This window comes from Sminthopsis crassicaudata, chromosome 1 (assembly GCF_048593235.1).
Source record: "Sminthopsis crassicaudata isolate SCR6 chromosome 1, ASM4859323v1, whole genome shotgun sequence".
In the NCBI taxonomy this organism is placed as follows: domain Eukaryota; kingdom Metazoa; phylum Chordata; class Mammalia; order Dasyuromorphia; family Dasyuridae; genus Sminthopsis; species Sminthopsis crassicaudata.
The window spans coordinates 158,738,515-158,764,898 of record NC_133617.1 but is presented as its reverse complement, the minus strand read 5'-3'; the positions used below and the strand labels follow the sequence as shown (position 1 = coordinate 158,764,898).

Genomic DNA, 26,384 nt, shown 5'->3' with positions numbered 1-26,384 from the left:
AACAACTGGACCCTTTCCTTCCTTTTCCAGTCTTCTTAGACAGTGTTCCCCTCCACATACACTTGGAGTGGGTTAAACTGGCCTACTTCCTGTTCTTCTCTTCTGGTAGTCCATTTCCAGATTTTACAACTTTTCACTTGTCTGCCCCAAACACCTGGAACATGTTTCCTCTTCATCTCCTGGCTTTCCTGACTTCCTTCAAATCTGACCTGCAAGAAGCTTTTCTATACTCCTCCTCCCCCCAATTAGCAGTGTCTGCTTTTGCTTTTCTGAAATTACCTTTCATTTACATTTATATATCTTTTATTGATCAATAAACATGTGTTAAGTTCCAGATAGTGCCAGACACCGTGCTAAGCACTGGGAATTCAAAAAAAAGGTCCCTGACAACAAGAAGCTAACAAACCAATGGGGGAGACACTTGTTCACAAAGATATATACAAAACAAACCGTACACATGACAAACAGGATATAATTCACAGAGGCAAGGCACTAGAATTAAGAAGGATTGGAGAAAGCTTCTAGTAGAAGAGGGGTGGGGAACTTTTTTTTCTGCCAAGGCCCATTTGGATATTTATAACATCATTCATCAACCACACAAAATTATCAACTTAAAAACTCAAGCAGCAGGAGGTTGTTGTTGACAGAGCCAAACCAAATGATTTCCTGGGCCTCACACAGCCCATGGGCGGAACATTACCCACCCTTGCTATAGAAGATGGGATTTTAATCAGGATTTAAGAAAGCCAAAGAGGTCATTAGTCAGAGGGAGAACATTTTAGGCATGGAGGACACCAGAGAAACTGTCCAGAGCTCAGAGATGGGGTGTCTTGTTTGTGGCACAGTCAGGAAGCCAGGATTACTGGCTTATTATATGTCAGGAAGTAAGGTATGAAATGACTGGAAAGACTAGATTATAAAGGGCTTTGAATAACAAACAACATTTTCTGTTTGATCAGGAAGGTAACAGGAAAATACTAGAGTTTATTGATTTTACAGGGAGGGTAGGATGAGGGGGATGCAGTGAGATGATGAGACTTACATTTTAGGAAAATTAATGCCTGGATGAAGGATGGATTGTAGTGGGGAGAAACCTGAGACAGGCAGACCCACCAGCAGACAAGTGTGAGGTGATGACGAGAAGCAGACATCAGAGGAGAGAAGAGATTTTTAGGAGAGATGTTGCAAAGAATTAATCAACAGACCTTGGCAACAGATTCACATGAGAGGTGAGAGATAATGAGGAATCCAGAATCACTTCTAGATTTTTTTGTCCAGGCCTGGAAGTATGGTAATACCTTCTATAGTGATAGGTAAGGCAGAGGGGTAGAGCATGAGTAATGGTTTAGGAGAAAAGCTCCATTTTAGACAAAATGAGTTTAAGATGTCTCTTGGACATCCACTTCAAGATGTCTAAAATGCAGTTGGAGATGAGATCAGAAATTAACAAAGATCAGGTGTACATAGCTATTTATGTTATTTTCCCATTAGAAAATCAACTCCATGAGTACTTTATCTATATGCCTGCTATCCTCTACTCCAGTAGAATGAAAGCTTCTGTAGAGAGAGAATATTTTAAAATTCTGTTTTCATATGTCAGTGCCAGGTACTTACTATAAGCAGATCATTGTACTGGAGAAGTGGATAGAGAAAGTGCTTTTGGAATCAGGATTTATGGGACTAAGTCCTGAATACATATACATATGTATTCAGGAGGACTAGGATCTCTTGTGTAAATGCTAGTAAAGCCCTTTTCAAGGCTGCTTATCCACCTTCAGTATCTGTTGGGGTCCTCATTTAGTGCAGACCTGCTGACACCAGCTGGAGTCTGAGCACTTACCCACAATTATCGTCTCCTCTATGACCTTCGGACGTCTCCGGATACTACAGAGTAGTCAGACACCACTAATGCAGTTAGAGAAGCTTTATTGCTTGGTTACATCATCTTGTCCCTTCTTCCTTCTTCTCCCTTTGCTGTCCTGTATTTATACCCCTTTCATTTGCCCTTGCCAACATGCCCCAGCAACAAGTATGTGTTTAGCTTGTGTGTCTAGTTTTTGTGGATGAGAATTTGTTCCAATGCCCACAAAAACAGCTGAAACAGGCACTATGTATGTCAGATGCCAAGGTCATCTACTGTATCTTAGGCCAGTCATCCTGAATCTGGAAGAAAGAATGAAGCTGATGAATTTGTGCAACTCTGCCTCATTTAAATCCAATTCACGTGCAATTGGTCTGCTTTGAAAATGAAAGACAAAACCAAACAGTAAGAGACAAAGAAGTTCCATTTTAAATAACTGTAGAAAATATAAAATACCTGGGAGTGTACTTGCCAAAAAATCCAGGAACTATATGACAATTATAAAATGCTTTTCACACAAATAAAGTCACAGCTAAACAACGGGAAAAAAATCAATTGTTTATTGGCTGATTCCAATCTAATAAAAATAACAATTCTACATAAGTTAATTTACTTATTTGGTATCATATTTATGAAACTAATAAAATTATTTTATAAAGGTAGAAAAAAATAACCAAAAAATACATGGGAAAAAACGAAAAATCAAGAATATCAAGGGAACTAATGAAAAAAAAAATGCTCACCCATACCAGATATCAGAGCAGCAGTCATCAAAACTATTTGATACTGGTTAAGAAGTAAAGTGATAAATAACTAGAATAGATTAGATACCTAAGAGACAGTAGTAAATTATCATAGGGTTTATTTGATAAATTCAAAGAACTCAACTTCTGAGACAAAAATTCACTATTTGACAAAAAACTGCTTGAAAAACTGGAAAATAGTATGGCAGAAACTAGGTATAGAATAACATCTTATACTGTATACTAAAATAAGGCAAAAATAAATGCATGATTTATACATGAAGGTGATGCCATAAGTAAATGAGAAGAGTATGGAATAGTTTATCTCTTGGGTCTATAGAAAAGGGAAGAATTTAAGATCAAACAAAAGAGAGCTTTATGGGATATAAAATATATAATTTTATTATATTAAATTTTAAAAAATTCTTATACAAACAAAACCAATGCAATCAAGATTAGAAGGAAAGTAGAAAGCTAGAAAATAAGTTTTACAGCCAGTATCTCTGGTAAAGGCCTCATTTCTCAAATATATATAGAACTAAGTCAATTTTATAAGAATACAAGTTATTCCTTAATTGACAAATGGGCAAAGGAAGCAAACAGGCAATTTTCAGATGAATAAATCAAAGCTATCCATAATGAGATTTTAAAAAAATGCCCTGAATTCCTGTTCATTAGAGAAATGCAAATTAAAATAACTCTGAACTACTTCTTCACACCTATCAGATTGGCTAATATGGCATAAAAGGCAAATGATGAATGTTGAAAAGAACATGGGAAAATTAGGACACTAGAAGATTGTTGGAAAGCAGTTTGGAACTATGCCCAAGTGGCTATATAACTGCATACCCTTTGATCTGATAATATCAGGGGCAAGAAAAGATCATAATAAAACAGAAAAGACGTATTTGTGCAAAAATATTTCTAATAACTTTGTAGTGGCAAAGAATTGGAAATTGAGGTGCTGCCCATCAGTTGAGAAATGGCTAAAGAAATTATGATATATGAATGTAATCGAATACTATTTGTGCTATAAGAAATAATTAGCAGACAGATTAAAAAAAAAAAAAACTGGACTTACACGAATTGATGCAAAATGAAGTGAGCAGAAGAAGAATTTTGTACACACTATCAGCAACATTGTGTAATGATCAATTATGGACTAATTTAGCTCTTCCCGGCAATACAATGATCCAAGTCAAGACTCATAATGGGACATCAAAGCATATTATTTTCACTTTTTTTTGGGGGGGGTGTTTTTTTTCCCTTTCATTCTGTTTCTTCTTTTATAACTTGACTGATACGGATAAGTATTTTACATGATTGTTACATACATAACCTATGTCAGATTATTTGTCATCTTGGGGGGAAGAAGGTGAAAATTTGGACTTTAAATTTTATTATTTTTAAAAGAATTTTAAATTATATAATAAAGTTATATAAATTTTTTTTTAAAGAAAGTGAAGGGGAAAAACCAGGACAAAAAAACTAGCAGAAAGATTTGGGGGAAATAATTTATTTAATCTCTCGGTTTTCTCTGGGAATTCTCCAGGAATAAATTGCAAAGCACATGCAAATCTTCATATGTAGAGTGGATTCTCTCTTTACTAATTCCTTACAATAGAGGTGGGACAAGAATAACCCAACTACAGAAGGTACTTAATAAAAGCTGAGTTGGATTGGATTAGCTGTGGAGGGTTAGAAGATTGTTTTTTGTTTTTGTTTTTAATTAGACTAGAAAATGCTCAACTCAGTGCTTTGAACGTAGTAGGAGCTTAGTAAATATTTGATGAATTGAGAAGTCAAGGGAGGGGGCACTCAGAACTAGTTATATTTGATGTGGATTGGTATAAGAGTATGAACTTATTCTCCCAAAGAAGCAATCTACAGCCTAATCAGAGGCTAGGTTAGTAAGTCTCACTGATTAGCTATTGTTGTGTAAGCAGGATTGAGCTGTAGGCTATAGGAGCTGGGGGAAACTAGTCAGTGAAACCCTTACCATCAGCTGACCATCTTTAGTTCCTCAATCTCCTGTATTACCTTTCCTACAGGAGTAGAACACTTCTGTGGCTGGCAAAAAAAGGATTCAAGGTCTGCTTCTGCTTTAATCAACTCAATTATTTTCTCCATGCTACAACTTGCCGAATTTTATTTCAATGTGGACCATGGCTACCTGGAGGGTCTGGTCCGAGGACACAAAGCCTGCCTCCTGACCCAGCAAGACTATAATAACTTGGTGCAGTGTGAAACTCTCGAAGGTAAGTGCTGTCATTTTCAAATTTTTGGAAAATAAACAGATGATAGAGCTCTTTGTAAACTTAAAAAAACCAAAAAAACAAACCCTGCTTCTAATGGCATGAGAGCCTGAAAAACTTTGTACTAAGTCTAGCCTTAGGTCTGACTTTGTGAATAGTCTCTTCTCTCAAGAGTATAAGGAAAAAAAAAATTAGAATTTGTCTTCTCCACTCTCCTTGATGGTGAGTTCATATTTTGAAGTTCTCTTGAGATACTGCTAAAATTTTTGCAAAAAGTACATTAATGTGCAGGACTGCTACACTAAATTGACCTGAGGGGAAAAGGCCAAATCAATATTTACAGCTTACATTTAGTTAGTATTTTAAGGTTACAAAGTATTCTATGTATATCATTTCATTATTTAGTTCTCACAATCAGCCTGAGAAGTAAATAGCCCAGGTCTGAGAGATGAGTAGGGGAGGCTTCCTGGCTGGCTCTGGAGGAAGGTCTGGCCTTTTACTAAGTTTTGACCTTGGGCAAATTATCTGACCTCTTTGAGCATCAGTTTCTTTTCTATAAAATAGGGTTGATTGTGATTAATTAGCCATAATCACTGTGTTTTCTTGAGAAAAGTGACTTGCCAAATTTTAGGCAAAATAAATGTGTTTATCCTCATTTTACAGATGAGTAATTCAGTCTCAAAGAGGACCAAGTGACTTACTCATAATCATGTGCTCAAACCTAGATCTTTTGACCTTAACCACTACTTTTTACACAATTCGAGACTACCTTTTAATTTCAGCATAATTTTGATATTAAACTAAATAAAATCGATCACTGTGGATAAAGCATACTAAAATCATAAAGACCTGGTTTCAAATCCAGCCTCAGACACTTAATAATTGTGTGACCATGGGCAGTTTCCATATCTGTAAAAAAGTGATAATAATAGTGTCTATTTCTAAAAGTTGTGAGGGTCAAGTGAGATCATATTTGTAAAAAGTCCTGGCACTTAGAGTCTCTATATAATGCGTATTCCCTTCCTTTTCCATTCTTTCCCAACCAATCCCCACTTCCCTGCAATTCGGGCTAATTCAAGAAATTTACCTATGCTGTAAGGAGAGGAATGAAAGGAAAAAATCTCTTTGAAGGTGACTTTGTGAACTGCTTGAGTGAAAGTAGTGACTGCCAAGCCATGGCCCAGACTGGTTAAATCCTGAACCTGCAGATCAGCAGTAACAACAGAAAATCTGCAGGTATTCATTTGAAATAGGAACATTTTGATAAACTCAATTCCATTCTCCATAAATTCATTGCAATAGTAGCAAATAATCCGAACTGAAGATTAATTACCTTTATGCTACTAATGTGGTTCAATGGTGGCAAATTGTAGTATTTCTGAGAAGGGGAAGCTAAGTGAATTCCTTTTTAATCTGTGGACTAGTGTTTGAAGTGAACCAAGATTGGAAAAAGTTAATGAGAGCAAGGTTTGCACCAAAATTCAAAAAGCTGACTGGAAGCCTTTGTAGATTTCTTAGAAAACAAATAGGTAAAGAGATAAGTATCTGGAGATAAGTTTTTGCCAGAGTAGTCCCTCCCTGCCTTTCTTGATTTTTGGTTAATTTTTATGCCTTTAAGGTATAAAAGCCTGTTGTTCTCGGTTTCAAAGGTAGGTGTGGAAGGGGATTAATCATCCTTGTTTTCATCTTCAAAGTCTAGTGGTATCCACTACTTAGTGGGCACTATAAAACAAAGATTATAACAATGATGATTAATCACCGAGCTAAATACTTTATAATTATTATCTCATTTGAACTTTACAACCCTTGGGGAGTAGGTTCTATTATTATCCCCATTTAACAGATGAGGAAACTGAGGCAAACAGGTCAAATTACTTGCCCAGTGTCATGAATTTAGTGTCTGAGGTCAGGTTTGAACTTGAATTCCTGGTTCTAGGATCTATTCACTTGTGAGCCACCAGTTGCAATATAATGGGGGTAGTCAGGTATTGCTTCCTTCCTCTTATGTTTTACAGTTGTGTATGATAGAAAAAGATGTGGGCTCTCTCATGACATGGATGAAGAATGATAAGTAGCCAGAGTGCTCCCTTAATACCTTCTCAAGAGGAAAAAAAAGCCTCTGGATGGCATCTTGGGTTGGAGAGACCTCCTGGGAAAAACTTAGTGTATCATGGAAACAGCATCACAAGATGGGGAGGAATGAATGGGTTCTGACTTACCATTTGGGATGAGAATGCCTGAGAGGAGGGCTTCTTTTCTTTCTTTTTAAAAATACATTTTATTTTTATTTCATTAAATATTTCCCAGTTGCATGTAAAAACATTTTTATCATTCACTTTTAACAATTTTTGAGTTCTAAATTCCTTCTTGCCTCTTTTCACCCCTTGATAAAGTATATCTTATTAGCTATATTACAAAAGAATGCATACCTACAAAGAAAAATAAAGTTAAAAAGTATGATTTAATCTGTCCTCAGAATACATTAGTTCTCTCTCTGGAAGCAGATAACATTGTCAATTTTAGGTCCTTTGGAATTGTCTTGATCATAGTAATTAAGTCTTTTCATAGTTAATCATCCAAAAGAAGGCTTCTTAAACTATTTGTGAGGCCCAGACCCCTTTAATAATGCTAGGGAACTCTGCTCAGAATGTTTTTAAAATATTTAAAATACATAGAATGACAGAGAGATCTTACTGAAAAAGAGCGATCTTAAAAAAAAAAATTGGATTGACCAGATTCAGAATTTTTACTTAAATTTTTACTTTACTTAAAGCATTGTTTTACATCTAACATAACACCAGGTCCCAGGATTTTTTTCCTCACCAATTTTTTTCTTTCCCATTGTCAACAGATAATTCCTACTCTGTTCTCTTTCACTAAACTGCTTTCCATCAATGATAACATTTTATTTTTTTCTCCTTATTTTTTTTTTTAGTAAATAATATTTTATTTGTTCCAATTACATATAAAGATAGAATTCAACATTCATTTTTAAATAAAAGATAGTTTTCAGCATTAATTTTTTTAAAATAAGATTTTGAGTTCCAAATCTCTCTCTTACCTTTCCCACTCCCCAAGACAGGAAGCAAACTAATACAGGTTATACATGTACAAAATAATAACATTTTCATAGTATTTAGGGCTAAAAATACTATTTTAAAATACAGTTTGTAAATGAGGAATTTTTTGAAGAAATACCAAAAAATAAATTCTAGATTGGTAAAATCTGGAACAAGAAGAAACCTCATTTTATTTAGGCCAAACCCAATAATTTTACTTACAGGGGAACCAATAATCCAGAGAATTAGCCCAAGTCACAAAGTTCATGGTAGAACCTAGGCTCCCTCCCTGGTTTCTAATCCCATGATCATTCACCAATGTTACCCAATTAGTAATTTAGTAATTTAGTACTCACAATTAGCAATTTAGGAGACATGAACACTTCTCAAGGTTCTGTATAGATTTCAGCCTCATCTTCACTCTGGGAATCATAATAATGGCTGTCTTCTTGATGGCTCTCCCAATGGCCATATTGGGAGATAATTTATATAAAATAATGCTACTGTTATATCTGGTTGCACTTGAATTTAAGAAGAGAGGATTTACAGTTTCAAGGGTAGGGATATAAGAAATTTAAGGATTAGGAATTTTTCTATATAGAATGTCCCAAATGTCTTAAGGAAATTTTAAGCTTTTAATGACAGAAAACTGCATTATGATTTGAGACAGTTGCATGAAAAAAATGATAGACAAATTATGTGCGAGAGAATACATCCCCCAAATCATTTTAGCCCACTATGAAAAACCAGACACTTTTTGGTAATTTACTGCCATGTCAGAAAAGAACTTTTAATCCTAAAAGAACATCTTCCCCTGTGATTCCAAGCTTTTAAGTATTATTTTAGAAACAACTTCCAGGACAGACGTAAATAGCAAAAGATAAATTTATAAAGATATAATATAAGGTCACACCACCAAAATATATATTTTAGGAACTATTATTCACAAACTTTGTCTGATCTGAGATATTCCAAGACTTGCTACTGACTGACTCATTCAGTAACCACCACTAAAAGCTTAGTTTTCCCACCTCTAAAATAGGGGAACTGATTCATGCTGTTTTTGTCACTGGAGACAATCTTGTTACTGAGATTAACAAAGGCTTAGGCTAGATAAAGGCTGATCCATTTTGCTGTATTCTCTTATCCTTAATCCAAAGGTGTCTTTGATCTCATAGGATCCCATATCTAAGGGCAACTAGGTGGCTCTGTGGATACAACACCAGCTTTGAAGTCAAGAGAACCTGAGTTTATATGTGACCTCAGATACTTACATAGACTCTAAAAGAAGTCATTTGTCCTTATTCCCCCCCGACAAAAAAAAAAAAAAAAAAAAAAAAAAAGATCCTATATCTAGAGTTAGGAAGAGACCTTGGAAAATATTTTGTCCAGCTCCACCCATTCCTCATTTTACAGTAAAGTTAAGTAACTTGCCTGAGGTCATACATCCATTAAGTGACCCGACTGTAATTCCAAGGCTAGTCCTATAGAGCTAAATCTCTTCAATCCAACCCATTTATTTTATAGAAGAAACAGCCCTAAGGAAGTGACGTCACTTTCATTTGAATATAGAACTGCAGAGCCAATTCTTTATATCATACCTTACTGTCTCTAGCCCAGTCCTTCCCACCACCATATCTCAGGAAGGTGAGGCCCAGAAAATTTGTGATTTCCCCCAAACAAGTAGCAAGTTGCTTTCTTGGTCCAAATCTATTACACTTTCAATTATATCAAGTCCTTAAAATGATTTAATTAATGAAAGTATTAATTCCTTTCTGCTATTATTATAAATATTATGACCTTTCTTATTCATAATCCTCCTTAATGTCTGTCCTGTGACAGTCTGGATCCACATAGTGTCAACTCTTTCTTCTCTAGGTGATACTGCTTCTTTTGGTTCTTTCTACCCAACAACTCTTCAGTTGACTTTGCTGATTTTTTCCCCCTCTACCATGGGGGAAAGCTTTCTAACTGGTCGTCACTTCTCAGGTGCATCCTCATTACCCAACCCTCAACCATCCTCTATTCAACAGCCAAGGTCATTTTCTTTTTTAAATAATACCTTTTTATTTTTCTAAATACATGCAAAGGTAGTTTTAAACATTCACCCTTGCAAAACCTTGTTTTAAATTTTTCTCCCTCTCAACCTCCCCTAGACAGCAAGTGATCCAGTATAGGTTAAATATGTGTAATTCTAAACATATTTCCATTTATTATGCTGCACAAGAAAAATCAGATCAAAAAGGAAAAAAAAGAGAGAGAAAAAACAAAACAAGCTAGCAAACAAAAATAACAGCAAAAGTGAAAATGTTGTGATTCACATTCAATCAAGGTCATTTTCTAAAACTTAAGTCTGAGCATATTTTCCTCATCTGTTAAATGCCCATAATAACAGCATCTATATCCCTAAGAGAGTTGTGAGGATCAAATGAAAAAATTGTAAATGTACTTAGCACTGGCCTGGCACATAATAAGCACTATAAAACTGTTAACTATAATTGTGATGATGAGGATGAGCTTTTTGGAGGCAGAAACTTTTCCCTTCTTCCTTAGAGTTGAGGAGTGGTCTGATAAGCACTCCATTATTGAATTCTTTGGCTTGGATTGTCTTGGAAACTTTGTTATTACTGACCAACAGATTGTTATCTGGCAACCAGCATTGTTTGTGGGACTAAAGTGCTCCCTAGGCCAGGTGACCTTAGGTATAAAGCCAGGTAGCCTTGGGGTTATTGCTATATCTTTCCTGGGACCTACACTACTACAGTCTGAGGCACATAGAAAGTACTATGTTTGACTATTGTAATAATAAATAAAATTTCTTCAGTAATAACATCATTTTAAAATTTTGCATATGCATCCATTTCTCTTTCTCCAGAACAGTTAGACAAGGTAGCAAAAGGAAAATAAAAAAACCTGTATTGCTCAGCTGTCATTGTATTTTTACCTTCAGATTTAAACCTTCCACTCAACTCTCCATTTGTCCATCTCACATTGAATCCTTGGGAATTTTTATAGTACCCAACCTATTTTTTCTGGAAGGAAGAGGCTTTGATGTGTGCAGGGTGAGAGTGGACCCAGGTTCCCTTAGCTAAAATTCAATCTCTTCTTTTTCTTCCAGTAGGTTTTTAAGTAATGAAAGAATCACACCCTTTAGGGCTCACATCCTATCTATATATAGCTAGTTTTTGTGTTGGCTCTTTCCCCTTTTCTTGTTCTGCCTCTGAATTCTCTGGGTAGAAAGCCAAAATGTCCTTCCCCTACTTAGCTTCTATCAAATAAATAAAATACCTCCACCCATTTCATTGTTGTGCCAACTGCTTGGGACTGGATTTCTGGATTTTAAACATGCATTTCCATTTGGGTGGAGTGAAATGGGTTTGTTCTAATAACTTTTAGTTCCATGCAAATAAATTTAAATTAAAAAAAACCCCAGGAGCCTTGAAAATATGGTACATGATTAACTATATACTTGTTGCAGGTCCATATGGTTTTTATTCAAATAACTTTTATTTGAGCCCCTTTGACAATTCACCAATCCCTTATTTTTCACCAAAGTGATTTTCTAAAAGCCTTTGGTCATAATGTCTCTATTTTTCTCAACAAATTCCTGTAGCTCACTATTACCTCTCAAATATAAATATCAAATGTAAACTGGAATTTAAAGATCTTCACAATCTACTCTGTTCCTACCAGATTTCTTATACATGACCTTAGTCTATAGTCATTCCCTCTTAACGTTTGATGGGATTTAGGTCTTTATTCATTTTAGACTTCATTAGAATATCAGGAGCCTCTCCAGTATCTCCCCCATTATGTCATTATTCTTGTTACCCCATAAAAGAATCCTGTATCCCATGTTCAGTGCTAGATTCTTTGAGACCATGGATCTATTGATCCCAGTAAATCTCTCCATTTAATAAATTCTGTATTGAATACTCTCTAATCTCTGTCTTGCCCAGTTTCTCTGGCATTACACAAACAACAACAAAAAGAATGAAAATTCAATGCCGTGGTCCACACTTCCGTTTCCCACAATCATCTCTCTGAAGTAGGCATGAACCCACACTTAACATCATGTACTAAGATAAGATCAAAATGGGTCCATGATTTAGGCATAAAGAACGAGATCATAAATAAATTAGAGGAACATGGGATGGTTTATCTCTCAAACTTGTGGAGGAGGAAGGAGAACTAGAGACCATTATTGATCACAAAATAGAAAATTTTTGATTACATCAAATTAAGAAGCTTTTGTACAAACAAAACTAATGCAAACAAGATTAGAAGGGAAGTAACAAATTAGGAAAACATTTTTACAGTTAAAAGTTCTGATAAAGGCCTCATCTCCAAAATATACAGGGAATTGACTTTAATTTATAAGAAATCAAGTCATTCTCCAATTGATAAATGGTCAGAGGATATGAACAGATAATTTTCAGATGATGAAATTGAAACTATTTCTACTCATATGAAAGTGTTCCAAATCACTATTGATCAGAGAAATGCAAATTAAGACAACTCTGAGGTACCACTACACACCTGTCAGATTGGCTAAGATGACAGGAACAAATAATGATGAATGTTGGAGGGGATGTGGGAAAACTGGGACACTGATACATTGTTGGCGGAGTTGTGAAAAAACCCGGCCATTCTGGAGAGCAATTTGGAATTATGTCCCAAAAGTTAACAAACTGTGCATACCCTCTGATCCAGCAGTGCTACTACTGGGCTTATATCCCAAGGAAATACTAAAGAAGGGAAAGGGACCTGTATGTGTCAAAATGTTTGTGGCAGCCCTTTTCATAGTGGCTAGAAGCTGGAAAATGAATGGATGTCCATCAATTGGAGAATGGTTGGGTAAATTAGGGTATATGAATGTTATGGAATATTATTGCTCTGTAAGAAATGACCAGCAGGATGAATACAGAGAGGCTTGGAGAGACTTACATCAACTGATGCTGAGTGAAATGAGTAGAACTAGGAGATTGCTGTACACTTCAATGTTGTATGAAGATGTATTCTGATGGAAGTGGATATCTTCAACATAGAGAAGAGTTAATCCAATTCCAATTAATCAATGATGGACAGAATCAGCTACACCCAGAGAAGAAACACTGGGAAATGAGTGTAAACTGTGAGCATTTTTTTGTTTTTCTCCACAGGTTATTTTTACCTTCCGAATCCAATTCTTCCTTTACAACAACAACAACAACAACAACAAAATTCGGTTCTGCACATATGTATTTTATCTAGGATATACTATAAGATATTTAATATGTATGGGAATGCCTGCCATCCAGGGGAGGGGATGGAGGGAAGGAGGGGAAAAATTCGGGACAGAAGGGAGTACAAGGGATAATGTTGTAAAAAATTACCTATGCATATGTACTGTCAAAAAATATTATAATTATAAAATTAATTTTTAAAAAAATCCTCTCTCTGGATACAGATGGCTCTCTTCATCATAAAATCATTGGAACTGACCTCATTGTTGAAGAGAGCCATGTCCATCAGAATTGATCATCGTGTAATTTTGTTGCCTTGTATAATTTCCTGGTTCTGCTCATTTCACTTAACATCAATTCATGTAAATCTCTCCAGGCCTCTTTAAAGTCATCCTGCTGATCATTTTTTAGATAATAATATTCCAACATTCATGTACCATAACTTATTCAGCTATTCTCCAACTGATGAGCATCCAGTCAATAACTGCTATTAAGTGATTGTTTTTGAATGGTATCATTTTAATCTAAGGGAATTAAGAAATTCAGTGGAATGTTCCTTCAGACTCTGAAGATTTTTCTGTCTTCATTTTTTCCTTAGAAGTTAACACTATGCCTAGCACTTGGTGCTTAAAGAATGTTTGTTTATATTGTTAATGATGATGGTGCTGCTATTTGCTGAATTGTTTAGTTGACACTGTGAGAGGAATGCACTAGGTCACCTGCTTCACTTTCCCCTCTGGGTGCAATGGAAAGATAAACGGATGAAATGGGACTGTTCTTTTTTAAACTAAGTTCTTCCGCAGGTTTCTGTTTGACTGGGGCAGCACCCATTCAGTGATTTAGACTAAATAGCAATTGAGGCAAAGAATCTCCCCATTCACCTAATCCATAAACAAAACAAAACTTTAAAAATCCCAAACAAACCCATAAATAAATGAATAAGTCTGGGAGGGAAAGATCCTCAAGGTTTCTGACTTTAGCAGAAACAATTGCTATTTACATTCAATCTGAGTCTATATGGCTTGGCCTGGGACCTACTGATGGTCAATCAATGAGAATCTAAGTGATTTTAGTTTAAGATATGATCCTTAAGAAGAAATCCAGTCTGCAAACCCCAAAATGTCTTCGGAGGGTTCAGAAATCCAAAAAGGAAAAAAAGGCATCTTTCTTTTTCTTTTTTTTTCCTGAGGCTGGGGTCAAGTGACTTGCCCAGGGTCACCAGCTAGGAAGTGTTAAGTGTCTGAGACCAGATTTGAACTTGGGTCCTCCTGAATTCAAGGCTGGTGCTCTATCCACTGTGCTACCTAGCTGCCCCTTAAAAAAATGGCATCTTTTAACAACATTTGTAGGTAAGCTTATCATACCCTATGTGGACAGAGGGAGGGGAGGGGAAAAGAAAGGAGGGAAGGAAGGAAGGAGAAGAGAAGAACAGAAGCTAGGTGGGGGAGAGGTAGGGAGTTTTCAACTAACTGTTCCAGTTTGTAGGTCACAGAAGTTGCTGTATTCAGAAATAAAGCAGAGGGATCAGAAGAAATAGTAAATAAGAATATACACAGAGGTTGCTGAGGTTGTTGTTCGTCCTTCATTCTCAGAGGACCTGACATCAGGAAAGGGATGCCATGACACATGAGTGAATTGAATTTAAGGGAGGGAGGGTTGTGCAAGGTCACCTACCTCACTTTCTCCTCCAGAGTCACCTAAGTTCAGTGGCAGAATATAGATCCAATTCACTTATATGTCATGGTGAGAAGGAAATATGAACTACAAGCTTTGTGAATAGAGTTGGCCCACAAACTGGAACTGGTCAGTTGGAAAACTTCCTTTCTTCTTTCCATTCCTATTTCCCTTCTCTGCCCTTCCCTCTCTCTGCCCGCATAGGGTATTATTCTCCTGATGAGGGATAAGAAACCCTAAGACCAGCTGACCTTGTGGGCTTCCTGAGAAGCTCTGAGACTACCTGACCTTGAGAGCCACAATCAATGCTGGCCAATAGCAGTAATTCAATACTAATTCTGTTGGTCAGTGAGCTGTAGAACTCAATGATGGGAACTACCCCACTCTGAGGAACTAAGGATTTGTACCTCTACACCACAATGTTAGCACATCAACCTAATCTTTGCTTCTCTTTCCCATAAAGTTGGGAATCCCTTGTTTCTGCCCCTTTGCTTAACTTTGGAACTTTAGCCTGCTGTCCAACAGCATATAAATCTTTGCTCCTTAACTTGGAGACTGAGTGTGTGAATTCTTTCACCAAAGTCACACTGATTTGAGATGTATTCTAAATTATATTTACAAAATGCTCTTGGGGTAGCATTCTAGATCCCTTGGATGGAATCTATTTGAAGCAAAGGAATACCTAGATGTGTTCAGGGGGAAATTGTCTATGAAGAGTTGTCTGATATAATGATTCTGAATTTGGAATCAGTAACTAATAGGACCTTGATTGTTGAGTTGTTCAGTTGTGACTAATTTTCATGACCCCATTTGAGGTTTTCTTGACAAAGATACTAGAATCGTTTGCCATTTCCTTCTCTATGTCATTTTCCAGATGAGGAAATTGAGGCAAACAGGGTTAAATGACTTACCCAGGATCACACAGCCAGTGTCTGAGGCCAGATTTGCACTCAGGAAGAATCTTCCTGACTTCAAGCTGTACAATATGCATTGTGTCACCCATTGACTTTAGACAGGTCACTTTATAAAACAAGGGAGTTGGACTAGACAACCTTGAAGTTCCTTTGAGTTATAGCAACCTATTTATAATATGGGGAATTTTCTCTAGTTGTCCCTCATACCTAAAATGTTACCTTCCTACTCCAACAAATTACCTCCTTGGTTTCTTTATGTACTGAACCGAACACTTTCTACTGGAAGCCTTCTTTAGCCCTTCTTCCAAAGCTTGCTTTCTTTTAATTACTTCCTTTGAATCCTGTACATAACTTATTTTGTATATATTGTTTCCCTTCTTATTATGTAAACTTTTTTCTTTTGCCCCTTTTTGTATCACCAGAGCTTAGAATAGTACCTGGCACATAGTAGGCATTTAATAAATATTGATTGATTGATGCTTTGACTCCAGAACAATGTAGGAAAAATGTTTACACTGAGGACTAAACACCTGTCCCATCCTTGTTTTGGCCATGGTCACTTTTCCTCTGTAAGGTCAGAGAAACTGAGGCAAGATAGAGATTAGAGAATTTTAATATTTAATATTTTATTTGGATTTCTGAGAGGGAGAGACTGCTGGGGGCATGATGCCCCCAGGGCTGATGACCAAAGCATTCAGCAGCTAATGTCCATTTACCATGAAATAGATACCCTTGGCTCTAAGCTCCAGTAGCTAAACAAAGGCAGGGGGTAGAGTCCAAACTCTGGTGATCAGGAATCTCCAGGTAGGGACCATCAAAACACTTCCAACTTGCTGGGGGCGGCGGGGGTGGGGGGGAACCATAAATTCTTACTAAGTAGGAGTTAAGGATATGAAGTCACACAGTGGAAAGAACTATGCACTTGTGTGTAATCAGAAGATCTGAGTTCTAATCCTAGCTCTTCTATTAAAGAGCTACCACAGCTTGGGAAAATCACTTTTCCCTTCAATAACTTATAATATCCCTATGAGAATTCTTTCTTTTTGTTTCTCCCTCCAGATCTAAGTTCTTAACTAGAATGTAAGCCTCTTAAGGGCAAACTTTTTTTCTTTTATTAATTTTATAATTATTACTTTTTTTTTGATAGTACATATGCATAGGTCATTTTTTTTTTTTTTTTTTACAACATTATCCCTTGTACTCCCTTCTGTTCTGAATTTTTCCCCTCCTTCCCTCCACCTCCTCCCCTAAATGGCAGGCATTCCCATATATATTAAATATCTTATAGTAGATCCTAGGTATATATATGTGCAGAACCGAATTTTGTTGTTGTTGTTGCAAAGAAAGAATTGTGTTCTGAAGGTAAAAATAATCTGGGGAGAAAAAAATAATAATGCTCACAGTTCACACTCATTTCCCAGTGTTCCTTTTCTGGGTGTAGCTGATTCTGTCCATCATTGATCAATTGGAATTGGATTAGCTCTTCTCTATGTTGAAGATATCCACTTCCATCAGAATGCATCCTCATGCAGTATCATTGTTGAAATGTATAATGATCTCCTAGTTCTGCTCATTTCACTCAGCATCAGTTGATGTAAGGACTCAGACCATATATTAACAAGTATCTATGTTCTATTGTTTTATTTATTTTGCTAAATATTTCCCAATTATATTTTAATCTGCTTTTGATCCCATTGGCCCAAGGACCAACCATTTGACATCTCTGCTCTGGACTATTGTAATAATTTCTTGAATAGTCTCCTTTCCTCCTGTTTGCTGCCCAATTTCTTCACACAACTGCCAAAATAATTTTCCTAATACATTGTTGTTGTTCAGTCATTTTCAGTCATGTCCAACTCTTTGTGACTTCATTTGAGGTTTTCTTGGCAAAAAAACGAAAGTGGTTTGCCATTTCCTTCTCCAGCTCATTTTACAGATGAAGAAGTTGAGACAAACAAGATTAAGTGGCTTGCTCAAGGTTTCAAAGCTTGTAAGTGTCTGAGGCCAGATTTTTTTTAATTTATTTTTTTAACTTTATAATTATAATTTTTTTGACAGTATATATGCATGAGTAATTTTTTTATAACATTATCCCTTATATTCATTTTTCCAAAATTTCCCCTCCCTCCCTCCCTCTACTCCCTCCCTTAGATGACAGGCAATCTTACAGTATAACCTAGATACAATATATGTGTGTAAATCCAATTTTCTTGTTGCATGTTAAGTATTAGATTCCAAAGGTATAAGTAACCTGGGTAGAAAGACAGTAGTGCTAACAATTTACATTCACTTCCCAGTGTTTCTTCTCTGGGTGTAGTTGTTTCTGTCCATCATTGATCAACTGGAAGTGAGTTGGATCTTCTTTATGTTGAAGATTTCCACTTCTATCAGAATATATCTTCATATAACATTGAAGTGTACAGTGATCTTCTGGTTCTATTCATTTCACTCAGCAACAGTTGATTTAAGTCTCTCCAAGCCTCTCTGGATTCCTTCTGCTGGTCATTTCTTACAGAGCAATAATATTCCATAACCTTCATATACCATAATTTACCCAACCATTCTCCAATTAATGGACATCCATTCATCTTCCAGTTTCTAGCCACTACAAAAAGAGCTGCCACAAACATTTTGGCACATACAGGTCCCTTTCCCCTCTTTAGTATTTCTTTGGGATATAAGCCCAATAGCAGCAATGCTGGGTCAAAGGGTATGCACCGTTTGATAACTTTTGGGGCATAGTTTGAGGCCAGATTTGAACTCAGGGAGAAGAATCTTCCTGACTCCAGGCCCAGTATTTTATCAACTTTATCACTTAGCTATTTTTTTTTTATTTTTTTTATTTTATATATATATATATATATATATATATATATATATATATATATATATATATATATATATTTTATAATATTATCCCTTGTATTCATTTTTCCAAATTACCCCCTCTCCCTCTATTCCCTCCCCCCGACGACAGGCAATACCATACATTTTACATGTGTTACAATATAGTCTAAGTACAATACATGTGTGTGAATATCATTTTCTTGTTGCACAATAAACATTAGAATCCGAAGGTACATGCAACCTGGGCAGACAGATATTAGTGCTAACAATTTACATTCCCCTCCCAGTGTTTCTTCTCTGGGTGTATCTACCTCTGTCCATCATTGATCAACTGGAAGTGAGTTGGATCTTCTTTATGTTGAAGATCTCCACTTCCATCAGAATACATCCTCATACAGTATTGTTGTTGAAGTATACAGTGATCTTCTGGTTCTGCTCATTTCACTCAGCATCAGTTGATTTAAGTCTCTCCAGGCCTCTCTATATTCCTCCTGCTGGTCATTTCTTACCGAGCAATAATATTCCATAACTTTCATATACCACAATTTACCCAACCATTCTCCAACTGATGGACATCCATTCATCTTCCAGTTTCTAGCTACAACAAAAAGAGCTGCCACAAACATTTTGGCACATATATGTCTCTTTCCGCTCTTTAGTATTTCTTTGGGATATAATCCCAGTAGTAGCGCTGCTGGGTCAAAGGGTATGCACAGTTTGATAACTTTTTGGGCATAATTCCAGATTGCTCTCCATTAGCTATTTGTCTTAAAGCACAGAACTTATTATTTCACTCCTCCCTTACCCACCAAAAACCTTTAAGTGTGTACCTACCTTCCCAACTTGCCTTCAAAACATATTCAGTGTCAGTCACCTACAAGAAACTTTTTTCTTGATATCTCATTCACCTGCTTCCTATTATCCTATTTACCTCTAATTACAATGTATTTATTGTATAAATTTTGTATAGGCTTTTGTGCGCTGTTTTCATTCAGTAGAATGTTGCTTCCTTGAGGTCAGGAACTATTCTTGTTTTTCACTTGAAATCAACCTGCTAATCATTGCTTACATAGCAATGATATTTCATTACATTCATGTATCATAACATACTCTGGGCTAAATACAAGTGCCTGGCAGATAGTAGGCACTTAATAAATGCTTATTGCATTGAATGCATAAAAGGCATTTCTGTGTGAATCACTGGGGATGTAAATAGATGCACTATAATTGTGGGGAGACTATATTTTTAAAAGTTCAGATGCAGAGCAAATGAGAAAGCTTCATAATTTTAAAAGTTTGGTGGCTAATACAGATAGACAGGTACCAGGTTCTTAGGTTATGCCATTAAGTCAGATGACAATGCTAAATCAAGTTGTCTGCCACCATTACACCCTTATTTGTATTATGCCTTTTTTTTTTTTTTTTTTTAAACATTTCATACCCACTTAATATAATGTAGCTCCTAGAGGGCAGGGAGAGTATTATTTTTAATCTACATATCCAGTGCCTAGTACAGTGCATTGGACATTAAAAGCACTTAATATTTTCTGAATTGTAGATTAGTTAGCAAAAGAAGGAAGAAGAAATAATTAAAGATGCAAGTGATTAATTGAAAGAGTGTGGTACCAAAAGAACTCAGGGAGGAGAGTATTTCAAGAAGGAAGATAAAAGTTTCAAGAATAAACTTTTGGTGCTTATGAGTTCATAGGTATTTGGTAGATTTGATAAACATATTAAAGTAAGGAGTTGTGATATGATCAAGTTAGCACCCTGGATGCCTTACAATCAGCCAGAGTCAGGATAAGCAAAAGTCCTCGGTCTTTATTCTTGTTCTTTAGGGGGAGAAGTGAAGGGGATGGACACAGGCTCTCCACAACCTCCCTTCTCTTTGTCCACCCCCTAATCCCTCCTACAATTCTCTGTATACACCAAAAGACAGCCAGCTCAGAATAATGGGAAGGGCCATTTTCTAAGCATAAGCTAATAGAGTATTGCCCTCCAGTGCATCTATTCAGAGTTTTAGCCTTTTTCAAGGAGTGAATAATTCTAAGAATCTGTGCCTGGGTGAATGGTATAATAATGACAGTGATGATGAGGAAGGAGGGAAAGAAGACAATTTGAAGAGAAAATAAGTTTGATTTTAGTCATATTGGATTTGTTGGGGGCAGGGGTAGAGTCAAGATGGCAGAGCTAGCTATTTTGCCTCAGCTCATTTATATCCTCTTCTGCAATGAGGGCAAGGAGTGTCAGATCTACTTTCAAGAAGAAAAGTCAATAAAAAGTCACATTGAGTTTTTCTTTCAAGTGTAGGGCAGTTTAGGAAGACAGAGAGGTAGGTCAAGATTGGGGTGGAAGTTGACAAGATGTGCTATGCAGAAAGACCTATGGCTGCAGGCAAAAACAGAAGCAGATTTTGGTGTTAGGTACCAGCTGCAGAGAGCAGCCCAGTCCCTAAGGACAATGGGTGTTCTGACCACCAGGCAAGGAGATCCCTTAGTATTCCTATACTAGCACTGGGTGCAGGAAAAGCTGCTATTACATAGTTCCAGGATGGAGAAGAATGGAGAGGTCATGAGGAAGCAGGAGTCCTATCTATAAAGAACAAGTTACAAGCCCCAGAAACATAGCTATGTGGCACTGATCCCAAGATCAAAGTGGGAACTCAGTTTTCTAACTTTGAGCCCTGCTTTCACAAAAAAAAATAAAAATAAAAAAAAATAAATAATTTTGGAATAAAGCAGGACAGAAGACCACAACCAGGAGGGAGCTAGCAGTTTGGTCTCTAAAACTGCAGAAAATTCCAAAGGACTCTGAGACTAAGCTGAGCAGCAGTCTGTATAAATTCAATTATTTGATACTATAAGCAAATTAATAGAGCAAGGAATAGTTTACCTGTCAGATCTGTGGAGAAGAGAGGAATTTATGGCCAAAGAAAAACTAGAGAACACTGTGAAATGCAAAGTAGACAATTGTGATTTCATTAAATTAAAAAGGTTTTACATAGACAACCAATGCAGACAAGTTTAGAAGAGAAGCAGAAAGCTGGGGGAAAATTTTTTACAGGAAATGTTTCTGATCAAGGCCTCGTTAAAAAAAATATCATCTTTTTATTTTTCATAATACATGCAAAGATAGTTTTCAACATTTCACTCTTGCAAAATCCATGTGTTCCATATTTTTTTATTTCTTTCCCTATCTCTCCACTCCTAGACAGCAAGTACTATTTCTGCATTTATCATGTTGCACAAAAAAATATCAGATCAAAAAGGAAAAAAAAAAATGAGACAGAAATAAAAACCAAGTGAGCAAACAACAACAATGGTGAAAAGACTATGTTATGATACACATTCAGTCCCTATAGTCCTCTCTCTGGATGTATATGGCTCTCTCCATCAAAAGATCATTGGAACTAGCCTGAATCACCTCTCTGTTGAAAAGAGCTACATCTATCAGAATTGATCATCATATAATCTTGTTGCTGTGTATAAAGTTCTCTTAGTTCTACTCACTTCTCTTAGCATCAATTCATGTAAGTCTCTTCAGGCCTTTCTGAAACCAACCTGCTACTCAATGCTTATAGAGCAATAATATTTCATTACATTCATGTACCATAACTTAATCAGCCATTCTGCAACTGATAAGCATCCACTTCGTTTCTAGTTCCTTGGCACTACAAAAAGGGCTGCTACAAACATTTTTGCACATGTGGATCCTTTTCCTGCTTTTATGAATTCTTTGGGATATAGAATGGTTAGATCAGTTAACAACTCTACCAACAATGCATTAGTGTCTCAGTTTTCCCATACCCTCTTTAGCATTTGTCATTATTTTTTCCTGTCATCTTAGCCAGTCTAAGGGATGGTACCTCAGAATTGTCTTACTTTGCATTTCTCTAATCAACAGCAACTTGGAGCATTGGCTTTAATTTCTTTGTCTGAAAATTGAGTATTCATATCATTTCTAAATTATATAGAGAATGAAGTCAAATTTCTAAGAATACAAGTCATTCTCTATTTGATAAATGCTCAAAGGATATGAACAGACAATTTTATATATCCATACTCAATCACCATAATTCTCTCTCTGGATGCAGATGGAATTTTCCATCTCAAGTCTATTGGAATTGTCTTTGATCATCACATTGCTGAAAAGATCTAAATCTAATCTTGCTGTTACTGTATACTGTATACAGTATTGTACTATATACAATGTTATCTTAGTTTTGTTCACTCAGTATGCAATTCATCTAAGTCTTCCCAGGCTTTTCTGAAATAAGTCTGGTCATTATTTCTTATAAAATAATAATATTCTATTACATTAAAATTTATTCAGGCATCCTCCAATTAATGAGCATCTACTTAATTTCCAGTTTCTTGCCACTGCAAAAAGGGCTTCTCAAACATTTTTGCACATATGGAACCCCATTCTTTTATGATTTCTTTGGGATACATACCCAGTAGTGACACTGCTGGATCAAAAGATACAATTTTATAACTCTTTGGGTATAGTTCCAAATTGTTCTCCAGAATGATTCGATCAATTCACAACTCCACCAACAATGGATTAGTGTTCCAGTTTTCCCACATCCCCTTCAACATTTGTTATTATCTTTTCTTACCATCTTAGCCAATCTAAGAAGTATGAAGGAGTACCTCAGAGTCATCTTAATTTGCATTTCTCTAATTGTGTCTTGTTTTCTAGAGCCCCCATGCCAGGATGATTAAAATATGCCTACTTAGTGGAGAAGTGATGAGGCGGGACTCCTGAGGATGGTAAAAAAAAATGGAGTCTGTTTATTGCCAATTCTTTCCCCTTACATACCTTTATGTAACCAAAATAACATTGTACATGCGCTAAATATATACTGCCCTTGTGGAATCACATAAACAACTTGCTATTGTATGTAGTTTGCCAACTGGTATCACTCTTCCACCTGGTATCACTCTGCTTCAATCACAACACAGGTTGTCACTGCCCCCTGACTTCTCAGGAAAACTGAGAGCCCTGAAGGGAGATGAGGAGTTGAACCAGACATTGTCAGCAGGTTCCCTCTGGGCTGAAGGGTCTTATACCTCACCCATAGTTCCCCCTGACACTGTCTGTGACCCTCTACATCTAACCAACAGTGATTTAGAGCATTTTTTCATATGACTAGAAATGGCTTTAATTTCTTTTAAAAATTGTTCATGTCCTTTGATCATTTATCAATTTTAGAATGACATGGTTATATATGCATATTTACTTTTTAAAAAAATACATATGTTGGGAGAGAAAAATCAGAACAAAAGGGGAAAAATACAGGAGAGAAAAAAAAAAAAACAAAAAAATAAAAGTGAACGTAGCATGTGTTGATTTACTTTCAATCTCCATAGTTCTTTTTCTGGATGCAGATGGAATTTTCTATTCAGAGTTTATTGGGATTGCCTTGGATTTCTGAACCCCTGAGAAGAACTAAATCTTTCATAGTTGAACATCACACAATCTTGCTCTTGCTGTGTACAATGTATTCCTGGTTCTCTTTGTTTCACTCAGCATCACTCATGATATCACAAATTCAGAGTTGGAAGAAGCATCAGAGTTTGAGTCCAATGCTATCATCTTAAATAAAAGGAAAGTCCTGTTTAGGACAAAAATATACCCTAGAGTGGCTACTTGACTATAAGCTCCATGTGAATCAACATTGTGATATAGTTGGTGTAAGAAATTAATTTGGTTATCAATAAATTATGATAAGTAGATTATGCACCACAAGATTGGTAATGATCTCATTGTAGTTTCTACTGGCTATTGTTTTAAGGGTTTTTGTTTTGTTTTGTTTTTTAAGTTCTGCGCATCATATGTTCATGGACACTTTGAAAAAAAAATAACTGGAATATTTGTAGAAAGAGTAAGGAGTATGGGTTAAGGTTTTGGATAGTTGAAGGTGAAATAGAATAACTTCAAATTTCTGAAAGACTATCATGTGGAACAAGCAATTAAAATTAAACAGTGAAACTAGAGAGCACAGAACTCAAACCGTTGCTACATGTATTTGTGGAGTATCTACAAGAATAAGAAGATATTTGAAAACTTGAAGTAAGAACAAAAAGCTTGGTAATTTTCTTTTAAAAAAAAAAAATCCCATAAAATAGAAAACATTTTTAGAGCTAGAAGGGGCCTTAGAGATGTAAATTTCAATCATACTGTTCCTTTTACAAATAAGAAAATAACCTCAGAGAAGTCAAATAACTTCCTTGAAAGCATAGTTTGTATTAGAAACTTCAACATGAAAATTTTGGTAGACTATTATAGTCCCCAAACCATGAAATATATAATAGCAAAACAATTGAGTAAGTCATTTAAATTCTGCATTTTAAAATTCTTATCTGCAAAATGAGGATGTATTCCTATCCTGCCTATCTCAATTCAATTGAACTAGTATTTATTAAGCCCCTCTTATGTGAAAGACAGTGGAGATACAAAGATTAAAAAATAAATTTCAAAATGTTTTATAAATTATAAAGCACTAATACACATGAGCTGTTTCTTTCTTCTTTTTTCTTTTTTTATTAAGAGAAATATTGAGGTTAGAACTGAGAACTACTCAAATTTTAGCTTCCTTTTTAGCTTCCAGAACTTTTTCTGTTTCTCATCTTCTACTAGTTAAAATTTTTTTCTCTTGTCTCAGTCATTTCTTCTCCTTAAATTGTACCTCTTCAGGAAATCCATCCAGACAATTACCTATATTTAAATAAAACCAAATATTCAGCTAGAACTGAGAAAAATTTCATGTTTGAATCTGGGTATTAATACATTCTCAAAATTTGTATAAATAATCAAATTCTGAGAGTTTACATAGAATGATGATCATTTGAGTGAAATGAAAAGAATGGATATAAGATATACATAAGATAGAATATATATACATATATACATAAGATAGAATTTATAAAACTTGGCAGCTGATTAGATATAAAAGATGATACAAAAAGTTGCAAATATGAGTGATGGAAGAATGGTGATGCCATCAATAAAAAATAAGGAGACTAAAAAGAAACAGTTTTTTGGGAAAAGGTAATAAGTTCTGTTTTGGACATGTTGACTTTGAGATAACAGTAGAACAACAGTGAGAAAAACCTTAAAGAGTTGGTAATACTCTATTAGAGAGTTCAGGAGACAGATTGGAGTTGCACATATGGGAGTGGAAGTCATTAAAAGATATGATACCTTTGTTATGAACTAATAAGATCACCAAAATAGAAAGAGTCCTTTCCATTGGGCAGTATTATTAGCCGGATGGCTATGTCTGACTCTAGATATCAAACTTTTTATCTGATATGTTTCCTAAAATTAAGTTTTCTCAAACTGCTTCTTCTTTATTCATTTTAAAGATACTGCTTTTTGTTGTATTAAGCATGGTACTTTCTTGTTTGCAAAATTGTTTCATTTTTCTGTAATCAAACTAGTTGACTTCACCTGTAAGGGTGTTTTCGATTTGTTTGATTAAAATATCACACTCTTTTCTTAATTTAAATAAATAATCACATTCTTGATTTTTGATCCACATGTCAAAAGTATGATATAAAAATATAATCCCCATCATGTAGACAAGGGATATTGGAGATCATTGATGGAAGTATAGCACTAGGTTATGGGCTTATGTTAGTATTAGTAATTTCTTTTCTGGGATTATATTTTATTTATTCTTTGTATATTATGTATATACATAGTTATTTTCATGTTTGTTTCCCACATTTGAATGTGAGCTTGAAAGCAGCAACTGTTTTAACCTTTCTTTGCATTTCTGGCCCATAACAGTACCTGGCA

At 35.7% G+C, this 26,384-nt stretch overlaps 1 protein-coding gene across 1 annotated transcript in view; it reads left to right on the top strand.

The window, feature by feature from the left end:
* Positions 1–4,582: 4,582 nt before the first annotated feature.
* Positions 4,583–26,384, top strand: part of ATP6V0D2 (ATPase H+ transporting V0 subunit d2) — a 40,252-nt gene continuing 18,450 nt past the window's right edge. Inside the window, exon 1 of the mRNA XM_074270222.1 lies at positions 4,583–4,862. Coding sequence (XP_074126323.1) covers positions 4,733–4,862 — 130 coding nt within the window. The 5' untranslated portion in view covers positions 4,583–4,732. The remainder of the gene's footprint in view (positions 4,863–26,384) is intronic.